The sequence below is a fragment of the Sinocyclocheilus rhinocerous genome, unplaced genomic scaffold, assembly GCF_001515625.1.
Source record: "Sinocyclocheilus rhinocerous isolate Xijiao unplaced genomic scaffold, SAMN03320098_v1.1 scaffold1155, whole genome shotgun sequence".
NCBI lineage: Eukaryota > Metazoa > Chordata > Actinopteri > Cypriniformes > Cyprinidae > Sinocyclocheilus > Sinocyclocheilus rhinocerous.
In genome coordinates, this window is record NW_015629044.1 from 1197396 (window position 1) to 1210464 (window position 13069).

A 13069-nucleotide genomic window follows, 5' to 3' on the forward strand; every position below is an offset into this window, starting at 1 on the left:
TAAAAAAAAAAAAAAAAAAAAAAGTTTGTCATTAAAATAAGATAAAATAAAACAGTAAAATTTGAAATCAACTACAGTATAAGCAAATTTTATTTTTAGTGATTATGTTTCAAGTATATTAATTATGAGATAAAAATAGATAAAAAAAAACTAAATATGTCTTTCTTTCTTTCTTTCTTTCTTTCTTTCCTGTTATGAGAGAGCTGTTGGAAGGTCAGTCCCCAACAATTGGCCATGTGGCACACTCATTTTCCACTGTGAGAAGGCAAAAATGGCAGAGAGATCCATTTCACACTGACATAGTTTACAACAACTGCCTTTATAAATTAATTATAAATGATATAGTATTACATATTTATTATAGGTTTTATTTAAAACATTTTATATAAAAAAAAAGATTTATTTTTTTGAAAAAAAATTAAAATTGTTAAAAAAAAATTATTCTTGCGATTGGCAGTGAGGCTGAATTTTAGTTAATTACTCCAATCATCAGTGTCACGTGATTCTTCAGAAATCATTCTAATATGTTCTTTCAACAACATTAAAAATGTTTTATTATTAATATTAACTGCCTGTTTGGCTTGAATGCAGAATGATTGGTGGTTTTGTGAGGCAGAGACTTTTTTGTCCATTCCATGTTACACTTGCCCAAAGTAGATCTGAGCATTTACTTCAAAGGCTGCTTATCCCCGTAAAAAAAGAAAAAAAAAGAAAGAAAGAAATAATAATAATAATATTAATATATATATATATATATATATATACAGTATATATACAAAAAGTATTTTAGAAAACAAGTACTAAAACTTACTTCTCTTTATATATGTTATAAATTAATTATAAATGATATAGTATTACATATTTATTATAGGTTTTATTTAAAACATTTTATATAAAAAAAAAGATTTATTTTTTTGAAAAAAAATTAAAATTGTTAAAAAAAAATTATTCTTGCGATTGGCAGTGAGGCTGAATTTTAGTTAATTACTCCAATCATCAGTGTCACGTGATTCTTCAGAAATCATTCTAATATGTTCTTTCAACAACATTAAAAATGTTTTATTATTAATATTATTTTTTATTTATTTTCCTTGTGGCTTAATATTTCTTTGCATCCCCAATCATACAAAAAAGCACTGTGCCAGTACCACAGTACAGCAATGCTATACTGCAATATATAACATCACATAGAATTACATATTTATGTATCATGGTACTGCAAGCTACTATCTGTTTATTTTTTATGCTGATTTATTTTTTTATATTACTGAGGTGCATATAGATATTTCAGAATAGGTGGACTGCCATGCTGAGAATGAATGGAGTCACTGCACAGCAAAAATCAGTACAAAAAAAAACCAACTATGAAACTATTATTATTTCTCAGACTGAAAAGGGTGTTTGATGTGAGCAGATCAATGGTGATATTTACTTGTTAAATATGACCTGAAATTATAGCTCCTGTATCTACTCTGAAATGTCAGTCACAGTGGAGGCACTTCTTTATACAATTAGAAATGCTTTGAAAAATATAGTTTTTTTTTTAAAAAGAAGGAAAAAGGTAATGGCTATGACACCAGTGTCCATTTCGCTTAAAGCACAGTAACCCCAGTGCATGGCATAATGACTGCAAACTTGTCAGGGTTGTGCTTTTCTTTTAAAACTGTGGCTGGATGAAGAGCGGAGCAATTACTCCAGCAATCTACTTTGACAGAACACACACAGTTGTCAAATAAAGAGTTAACCTGTGTGTACTAATGATGAGCAAAGCAGCGAATCAACACTTTGCGTACACTTCATTTGTGCGTCTATTTTGGTGTTTTAATGAATGCACATATAAAAAAGCTTGAGAAATAAGAAGCTCATAGGCGACAGACATTCCCGACTGTGTCGTGATGACAACAAAACTGTTCCAGTCACAATAAGATCAGTTGAAACAAACAGAGAACAAACAGATGCTTGTGTTTGGCAGAGCTGTCCAGACATAACTTGCAGACTAATCACAATCACATACTTGGTAAATGAAAACAGCGGCAAAAATTGTGTAAACTGCTTTCGTGGCAGCCTTCAATGTTGTGATATCATTAATAAACATTGTTTCACACATAGACACTGGCATTTACAGCCAAAACCTACTATTGTATTACATCTTTTATATCTAGCTGTAGCTTAAAGGGTAGCTGAAACAAATGTACAAGTATTTCCTAGTGCTCTAGTGGAGAACACATCCAATTTCTCGACTGCTGCTACACCTGACTGAAACTGCAGCTCTATAAGTATAAAAGGTTTTTGCAGTGACAAAACAAATGGATATATTATTAACTTCCAGTTAATTTCTGGTGACATAAGCAACAGCAACCGTTGGCGATGCGGCAAAGTCATTTCAGCTTTAGACAAATGACCTTCAATTTATTCAATTAAAAATTCAATTCCTGAATCATCAGTTCTGAATTTTGTACCTTATATACACATCTGTTTCCAATCTGCATTTTTATGCATCATTACAAAATTAATTGCTATTAATTTTGAACAACCCTGCTGAAACCTGATCTTGTTTTATCCTTAATGAGTGGGTTTGTATCTACATCACTAATAACTAATAACTATAAACAATATTTAAAAAAAATCAATATATTATAAAAACCTGACAAAATACGTTTACTTGAAATTTGACTGTATTGACATCAAAACTTAAACAAACATGCAAACAAATACCATGCTGGCAGAACATGTGCACAAGTACAAGGAACAATTTTTAATAAAAGAATTGAAGGTGGTGTTTGTGTGCACTTGAAAATTCTACACACGTTTTGTCATCCTGCATTTTTACGCAATAACGCAAAATCTGCATAAAATACAGATATGGAAATCCAGATACTGTCTACATTATATTTGTCATTTAGTCATTTGCATAAATTGAAATAACGTTGCCACATCTCTGACAGTTGTTGTCACTTATATCACCAGAAATAATCAACTCTAATTGTTTCATTTGGCATTTTCATACACAGTGTGTGCATGATTTGTGCACAGAGCAAAATTTTGATAATGTGCAAAAAACAATGGCCACATACACACTAAAGTTCCAGGAGTGACAACTGCATTTGTATTTTATGTCCTTTACCCAAAAAAGGAACACCGTTTAAGGCATTTACAGGCCTAAGCATTATTGGTACAAGATGAATGTCATTCTGTGTAGCATCTGCACTCAGTTACTGCCATTACTGCAGACTTTGCAAAAGTGCAATATGCTTTATGACGTGCTGTACACTAATGGCCACGTGGATTTGTCGTCAGGGCAAGGTGTGAGATATTGCTTTGGTTCAACGGGGCTGTAAATCTTTCCCATGCTTTTGTCTTTGCTCTGCCAGCAATTCACACTGATGAATAGGCTTTGTCACATTAATATCAACATAGTGTAGTGTCAAACTGCATTACATTGCAGTTACGTTCCTTAGAGCGATGCATTTGAAATGTAACCCCCCCCCGTGTCCTCCTAAAGCGTTTTAAAAGCTCCCCACGGTCCTGTACCCAGGTATACCTGTGGTATCAGGGTCATGTCTTCAAATTATTTCTCTTAATTTTTAAATTGTCTTTCTGTTGTCCTCCACCATGAAGCTACTGCACCCCTGCGAGCGGCATCTTTTCAATCCATTGAGATGAAACCCAATTGAGAAGGTTCACTGATGAGTCAGTAGGTGGTTAGTCTGCGGTGTGGTCGCCAAGTTTGTGTGGTTATTTCCTACTAAATTGTGATTATTTTCCTGACATCTGTAATCCAGTGTTTTCTGTCATCTGTTTCCAAAACTCTGTCCAAAGGCAAAAAATAATATGTGACAGCACACAGCCAGAGTGACAACCAGTTCAACATTTTATCCACTTTAATCAACATCAACAAGAGGCAACTTGACATGGAATTAATTAATGTAATTACTTTCATGTGGATTTAATTTGGCACCATAGCAGCTTGATCTTTGCAACTGTCAGCTCCCTGATAAAACGAGGGAGGAGTGCGTTATGTTTGTACATGGCCACTGGCAAGCGCAGAGTGCAAAGTGTCAAAGGCTATTTTTAGATTGACTGAGGCCCAACAATTGAGCCTTCTGCCATTTGTTGTCCCATCACAAAAGAGTCAGAGCCCACACATGCAGAAATCTGGAGTGGCTAAGAGAGTAGGTTTTTTTTTTTTTGGCCAATCAAAAGTTTGAGGTCAGTAAGATGTTTTAATGTTTCTCAAACACTTATGCTCCCCAAGGCTGCATTTGTTTCATCAAAATACATTAAAAAGGGTAATACTGTAAAATATTATTACAATTTAAAATAATTTTTTTAAAAATGTGTATATATTTAAAAATGTAATTTATTCTTGCGATGGCAAAGCTGAATTTTCATTACTTCAGTCTTCAGCGTCACATGACCCTTCAGAAATCTTGTTCATTTGTTATTATAAATTTTGAAAACAGTTCTGCTTTTTACAGTAATATTTTTTTGTAGAAACAGAAATATTTTGTAACTTTATAAATATATGTACAGTAACTTTAGATCAATCTAATGCATCCTTTCTGAATAAAAGTATAAATTTCTTTCAAGAAAAAAAATAAACTTATGGACCCCAAACTTTTAAACAATAACAAATATTAATATAACAATCCTTTAGTACCATGACATATACTGTATCATAGCACCATGGTACTATGACCTATTGACAACTACACAACAGTAACAGTACAATACGCTTTTGCACTAAATGTCATGATTCAGTGAGATGCAGCACAATATCATAATTGCATCGAGATTGAAACTGCGAGTGAGAAAGAGACTGAGTGTGTGAGGGAGAGAGAGAGTTAATCTGCGGTATCAGTTTCAATCTCTCTTGTGCGGTTCATTTCACTTTTGTCCAGTGCTGCATCTCATTGAATCAGTTCTGACCATGCTGACAAATGCTGGTTTCAGATTTTACGCTTATTTGGATGACTTACTTCTTCAAGTACTGAACTGTAGAAAATGATGTAAATCAGCACATAGATAAATACAAACAGCAAAGAAAATAACGGCATAGCTCTAAAGGAATTGAGCCTGGTTTATTCCATAAAATTGGGAAGTGGAATTGAAGTGATAGCACCACGTTTCTGAAGGCACATTGGATGAGTAGATGTGCCTGTAATATTGCAAATAATGTTAAAAGTCACATTCTTTCACCTAAACCAGGGGTGTCCAACCCTGCTCCTGGAGAGCTACCTTCCTGCAGACTTTAGTTTCAACCCTGCTCCAGCACACCTGTCTGTAATTACCAAGCAACCCTGAACACCTTGATTAGCTGGTTCAGGTGTGTTTGATTGGGGTTAGAGCTGAAATCTGCAGGATGGTAGCCCTCCAGGAGCAGGGTTGGACACCCCTGACCTAAACAGTCAAGCTACGATTTTAAATTTTTGAACAACAACAAATATATTTTATACTGTGCAAACATTTTATTAATGTTATTAAACTAAGTTTAAATTTGAGTTTAATATAAAATTTATTGATGGTGTATAATAATGAAAAAATTCTTCTTCACACTGCTGGTTCAGCTAATATTTTCTCCACAGTGCCATCTAGTGTTTTGGAGAATAATGCAAATGTGGCGAAACATCAAGTTTAAAGTGCTGTGCGCTATACTTACAAAAAAGTTTCACGGACTAATTTAGTCCTATTTATGTGATAAAAATGACTTTTGGAAACACATTCATTTTCAAGACACTAAGGAGAATTTGGACAATCAATGTTATTGCCACCTATTATATTCTACTTTAAACACTAATACTACTACAATATCTAGTCCCAAATGAGCTGAACAACATGGGATGCATTTTATAACAGATTGATGAAACTCTAAAAGTTTAATGGACAGTCGAAACAGCATGAAAAATAATACAGAGCTGCTGTAATAGAGCCCAATACAACACTTTAACATCAGATGAATAACGAGGTCCTAAACACCTCTGGGATCTAATTTAGTGCGTTTTATCCTGCTGTAATACAAACCCAATATCATATCTGCAAAACAACCATCATTTAATGAGCCATACAATGTTATATTAAGACAAACCACCAGTATACAGGTTCCCCTCCAAATAACGCAATGTCTTGGAGATGTTATAATATTATTGATGATTGTCACGCTCTCTCCTAACAAGAGATCAAAAGGCCTGATCGGAGCAAATCTGTCTTTTGCCGCATGGACATGTATTCATGACTGAATTCCTCTCTCAGTGCAAGCCTTATTCTGTCTTATTAGACTCGCACTGATATTGATTGATTTGCAGAGCGAACTCCACAAATCAATTTCTCCCATTGCTTTGCCATTCCAATTATTCCTCCCGCTTTGTTTTCATTGAACCACATTCTCTACTAAAACAGAAAAAAATGACGGACACGCTCATCCACTAATGCACTTGTGTGTGTTCCCGTTCATGTTTGGTCTCGGACTGGATTGCGGTCTAGAAGGAAAAAAACAGGCCCTAATTACACCTCCGAATTTGCAGACTCTGGCAGTGTGCGTCTGAGGTAATTACCGCACTGACACACTTTTACACCGTTCCAGGGTGTAATTAAGATCGCGGATTCATGGGTACTAATATTGTATGAACAGTTGTTAATGACGCTTTGCTTGGAGGAGTTATAATGAAATTATAATGGCGCAGTTAAGAAGGTCAGTTGTTTTCGGCGGCGGCACGGAGCGTCCTTACCTTTTCCCACTCTCTGTCCTTGTTCAGCACGATCACAACCAGTTTGGGATGCACCTGGTAACCGTCCTCGGTGAAGGACAAATCTCTGCCATCCCAAGTTACGTTCATCATGTACCTAGAGGAAGCAGAAACCTCATCAGATTCAGAAATAAAGCAGTCAGGTGACACAAATCTTATCTGCTGCAGTAGGCATGAAAATAATTTTTCAGCCTAATGATGTTCATTCTATACCTAAAACATCAAAATAACATATGAAAATCATTTTCAACATGCAAGCAGACAAAAAGAGGATTTAATGAGCCATCTGAAGACTAATGACTGACCTAAATCAGACTCCACACATTAAGCGAAGATGAAAAATCTGCCCGAGTTATTATTAGTATCCAATGAAATCTACATGAATCACTACTATTCCTTCTTTTGTCTCCATCTTCAAAGAAATAGAAAGAGAGAGCATGTAGATATAAAACAGAAGAGACCAGTCTAAGGAAACATTCTGGGTTCAATACATGCTCTTTGATATCATTTGTGGAATTAGATTACCACAGAAATTAATTCTGACTGGTTTCTTTTTAAGTATTTATTTTTATTATTTTTTATTTTTATTTTTTGGTTACAGTGCAGAAGTAAACCGGGCCAGCATTCCGGAAGACTGAAAAACGGGAAAGTAAAGCTTATATTCTTATGGAATTTCAACAAGTTGTCCAGAGATCCCCAGGGGTCCACACGGTGGTGCTAGTAGGTCCACAGAAAATTTGAAATATTTTTTTTTTAATGAAATATATTTGTAAAAGTTAACATGTTAACTTTTCCGTTTTGTTAGATTTACCATAACTCATAGTATTACTACTTCATTTATCTTTCTAACGTTGGAAATTATGGGATGATGATGATGATGATTGACCCTAATTTTTATCAGTAAGAAATTTAAAAAAAAATCTTTATAATGTTTTTGAAAAAATTAAAACTTTTTTTTAAGTATTTTTAATTTATATTTATTTTTACTATTTTTTTAACATATTTATTGTCTAGTTTGAAGTCCCCTGGCAAAAAGAAAACTTTGAAAACCCCTGGTCTTAATGTTTTTTCTTTCTTTCTCACAATATTAAGGGTGTTGATAAAACCAGATGGGCATTTTTTTAGGGAAAGTAAAACCCAAGTGAATAGAGTCTGGTTTTCACAATGCCACCCTGTTCCTGTCATATCACTTTAAAAGCGATAAACCGAGGAACACGTTGTGTTGCCATCCCACTTTTCACACCATGTCGTCAGGCATCCCTCAGAGACCCGAGTGGCAAACACCGGCTGACACAAACACATCAGACTGCCCCTCTTCCTCAGTAATTACAACCCAGCCATTTTAACAAACCCTGCGGCACGGGTATGGCCTGGTGGTAAGTTTTATGCTGCAATACTACCAGGTGAGCAGAATTAAAAGTGTGGCATGATGATCGATTTATGAAACGGGTCTTAGTGGGCGTCTAGTGACTGAATGGCAGTGCAGCTTGTTGAATTGATTGGGGTCCCATTTAGGGGGAGAAGCAAAGGCCCACTCACCCTAGATATATTGCTGAATCCAATTACATCAGACTGCGGGAGAGGAAGAGAATCGATAAGCTCTGCTCTCCTCCACTACAAGACATGTTTCCATTCACACTGGGCTCCCTTATTTATTTTAAAACTTCTTTCATATTTTACACCTCACCCAGTTCCCTTTGCTGTGACCTGTGGATAACTATACTGGTCACACCTGCAGAGCCCCTTTTACCAATTACTGAGGAAAGCAGACACTGGACACAGTGTGTCAATCGAGCTTTAGGTTCTCAGCAGAATCGCAGGAGTGTGAGTTGTGCTCATTAGTTTAGTATGTTCTGTCACTACTAGACTTGTGGCGTTTGGACTGGAAAAACCATAGTGACAAACAGAACAAAAATAAGTGATGGGGGGGGGAGAGGGAGAACTGAATGAAAGGAAAATATTTGCATATTGAAAAAGTGGCAAAATTTATCTTGAACTGCCTCTAGACGTGTTATGCCCTAATTTTTGAACCAAGTGGACATTTAGTGCAACTTCCAAAATATGTAAATTATATATAATAATTTATAATATCTATCTATCTATCTATCTATAATGTACAACAATATATTTACCTATATAGTACATCATTAAAAATATAATGATGTACTTTTTTTTTTAAATAACTTTTTTTCCCCTGTGGAACACAAAATGAGAAAATAGGTTGATATGAAATTGTCAAAACTGTTTGAACTGCGTCCTCTAGGGATCGCTATGGGGAACGCCTCGATGTGACCCGTGTCTGAAGCATACATTCAAAACAACAACAACACGTTGGCCGGCGACAGCCTATGACGTCACTACCGGTGCGACCACAGTATAAAGAGGCGCCGGGAGAACGCGTCATCCTATTCTTCGTCTTCAAGTGACTGTTTTGTTTGAAGCGTGCATTCCGGTGGTAAGAACGATCTTTTCTTCCCTTGTTATGGCGAGCACTAGCAAGATGTTTAAGAGGTGTGTGGATCCGTTTTCGCATTATCTGACACCTGATGACACACATGATCTTTGCGTAGTTTTTTTGTGCGAAGAGTATGCACGCGATGTCCTCGAAGGGGCAATCTGCATCCACTGCGAGCGTTTTTCAATAAAAAAGCTTCGCTCTCGTCTGTCTCTCTGTTCGAGGAAAGAGGGGCAGCCGTCTGCTCCCCGCGGTTCAGTACCCGCCGCTGCTGAAGCAAGAAGGAGAATGAGTTCGTGGGGGTCGCAGGCAGATCTGGCCGATGAGTTTAAAGAAGGGCTTTCCCTCTCGCGCTCGTCGGCCGCGGACGAGGGTGAGCTGCTGGATGATGATGATGTGATTTCCCTAACATCATCTGATCCAGCGGCCAGTGCTCTGCTGGGTTCTGCCCAGGAAGAGCAGGAGATGTCTGAGGGGGGAGAAGAAGTTGAGACTGAGTCCTCCCAATCCTCCTGCCCTGCGTATGATTAGCTTTTGGAGGTTATGGAATGCGCCACGGTGAGGCTTGACTTGCCGTGGAAGCAGGCCAGGAAGATGGCGCCGCGAGGTCGTCTCGACGAGCGTAATCTATCTGACCATAGCCCCCCAGCTCAAGTGAGCCTTCCTTTTCTTCCTGATCTACATACGGAGATCAAGAAGGAATGGAAAAGGCTGTTTCCCTCCCGCATCCATAGGTTCCAGCATACGAGTTATGCCAACATCGAGGGGATGCACGAAAGCGGCTATGAGAGGATGCCCCCTATAGAAGAGATGCTGGCTAGCTATCTCTCTGTAGGAGAGACATCCTCTCTCAAGGCTCCCTCCTTACCATCTCCTTCCCCTTCAGGATACATCTCGCTTGAATGGCAGGGCATACGCAGCAGCAGGTCAAGCTGTCGCTTTGTTGCTCTGGCTCTGAGGAGAAACAGCTCTCCGCCCTCACTGCGGGAGGGTCCCTTTGAGCTTGCCGGTCCTGGGCAGACTGGGTGAGTCCTCCTCGCGACTCGAGAGTTAGGTCCTCTACAAAAAGTTCCTCTCTCTCTTCGCAAGGGGTTGAACCCTCCGTTCTTGAGCTCCGTGGCAGTGACATCAGGTAGTTGGGCCGCTTGCTGTTTCCCTGATAAACGGCTTCTATTCGGGTCAAGCCAGGCAGTGCTCCCCTCACCTCAGAGGGTTGTCTTTGAGCCTGCCGCTCCCGATTGAGTGTCTGAGGACTTCTGGGCATCTGTGAGCAGATGCTTCGGAATCTTTCTAAAAAGCACTCTGCGCACTTTCTAAAATCCTGTATGGTAAGGGTTACGCTCTGTCAGCCTCATTCCCTTTCTCTGAGTTGGCTTAGGCCCCGGTACTCGCCTTGGGCTCCACTCAACTAATGTATCTCTGTTGATACATTTCTGAGCAGGATGAAAAAAAAATGCATGTTTGGGCCCTGTTGTTTCCAGGCTCTGCGGGTCTGGTTAGAGCAGGACCCATGCTCTCTATCGGGTAGAGAGCACGAGGCTGGATTGGGGTTACAATGCCTTTTATCTAGTCAGCATCGCTCCCCTCACTGTAGAGGGTTATTTATGAGCATGCTGCTTCCTTCCGAGCATTTGAGTTCCCTCCCCTTCAGAGGAGTTGAATTCCCCACTCCGTGGGCTATTCTCGTGGATGGACTTTAGCAGTGCTCCCCTCATTCAGAGGGTTGTCTATGAGCACGCTACCCCTTTTTCTGAATTCGGAGTTCTCCTCCCACATGGAGAGTTGAGTTCTCTGTTTCCCAGAGCACCTGGAACCAGCAACATCAGGCGAACTAGGCCCTTCCTCAGTCTGGTAAACAGTCTCTAGGGCCCCTTAGCAATGGTATCTTTAAAATCCATGCTATGGTGAGTGCGCACGCAAAGTCTCTGTGCACTTCCTAAAATCCACGCTGTGGTAAGTTCGCACATCAAGCATTTTGCGTTCTTTAGTAGGGGTTACGCGCTGCGGCTTCGTGCCTTTTCTTTGAGTCGGTCAGGCCCCAGTTCCACCTTGGGCACCACTCTACCTATGTATCCTCAGTGATACCTACTTTAACAGGGTGTTGCTACTAGGGGTCTGTTGAGACAGTTCCTTCAGCAAGCTCATGCAGAGCAAGCGGTAGCCCCCTGGGTGACAGGCCAAGACCTAGTTACGATTCTATGCGCTTGGTCAAAATTCCCTTGAAAGGGAACATCTTAGGTTACGTATATAACCATGGTTATATATAACGAGACACTGCGTCCTCTAGTTTCCTTGCCATGCTTCGGACGCAAGCTTCAGACGAAGAAGCGGATGACTTGTTCTCCCGGCGCCTCTTTATACTGTGGTCGCACCGGTAGTGACGTCATAGGCTGTCGCCGGGCAAAGTGTTGTTGTTGTTTTGAATGTATGCTTCAGACACGGGTCACGTCGAGGCGTTCCCCATAGCGACCCCTAGAGGACGCAGTGTCTCGTTCCCTACTCAGGGAACCATGGTTACATACGTAACCTGAGACATTGTTTTTCAGACACAAAAAATAAAATAAAATAAAATGAAAATAGGGCTTGCACACTAACCAATGCCTTGTATATATAAATTATTACTATAATTTTAAAGTATTACATAGTTAAAAAGTGTTTTTTTTGTCAGGTAATTTTTAAGCCTAGGACACCAGTGAGCCAGGCCTGCCAAAAAAATGCACAATGCACCTGACTACCCCGCCCTGCCCTACACCAGCACAACAACTATACCTGACCCAACCCAACACACCTTCCATGAACACCTTCCAAGAACCCCAACTCACTTCTCCCTAATGAAATTAAAGCACATAACAACCCCTGACCCATGCTTGCTCACTGAGAACCCTTCATCAAAGTTCTCATTACAGCAGGTGTGCCCAAAAGGGCTGCACAGCTGCTCTGGGATCATCCAGATTAAAATAGGTGGGTGGTTCAACTGGCCTGAAAATGTTCACAGTACTTTATATGTGGTCAAACTGAAGTAGGCAGCTGCACTGCAACCGGCCGAGTGTGGTCGAATATAACAGTTCCTCGTTAGGCATTTATAGTAACGGGGTTGACACTAATGAGGGCAGGCAAGATGTTCCCTATGTGACATATAACATTTTTCAGTCATTAGAGAAGCAAGAAAATGTTCCTACATGAAGTTAGTTAATTTGCGAGGAGTCTGCACTTCTTGAGCCGAACCCACTGGCATGACGGAATGTGTAAATGAAATCAACTCTCCCTTGAGTAATAACTCCAGACGTGATATACAAACTAATCCAATAGTTTTTCTGACACAGGTATCTGTGCTAGGCTCAATCAATGTCATAAGAGAGCATCGCATCTGTACGACAATACCAGGACAGCTGGGACTGTCGAGGTCTTTTCACCTGGGGCTCAGGCAGACGTTACACAGACCCAGGGAATGGCAGAATGAGTGCATGTGTAAACCTGCGCTACTAAGTGCATCTGATACAAAGTGGGGCACGGCGAGCCATATAAGAGAAAATATGCTCCTGACGGCACGTGTGAGGAGAATGGAGGGACTGGTGGGTCTCTGTGTGTTTAATCTCTCTCCTCCCCCTTGAGGCCACCTTCAGGTCAATTAAAGTCCTTCCAGCCAAAGGTTTTAAAATAAAAACATTACCCGAACATGCTACCTATTGCCATGCTTGCGTAAAAATGGATTCTAGGCCTTATGGATTTTGACCATAGACAAAAATTTTAAAACAATCTTCTCGTCGATTCTCTCTACATACTCTCACCCTTGACCAGATCATTCCACCATATTCAGTGAAGCAGTTTATGTGTTCTGTCTGAGTGCCTTTATTTTACTGTAGACACAAGA

The 13069-nt window shown here is 39.4% G+C and overlaps 1 protein-coding gene across 1 annotated transcript in view; it reads right to left on the reverse strand.

The window, feature by feature from the left end:
* LOC107738640 (glutamate receptor ionotropic, NMDA 2A) overlaps positions 1–13069 on the reverse strand; it is a 66842-nt gene that overhangs the window by 45250 nt on the left and 8523 nt on the right. The window contains exon 3 of the mRNA XM_016550419.1: positions 6726–6840. Within this exon, the coding sequence (XP_016405905.1) occupies positions 6726–6840 (115 nt within the window). The remainder of the gene's footprint in view (positions 1–6725; positions 6841–13069) is intronic.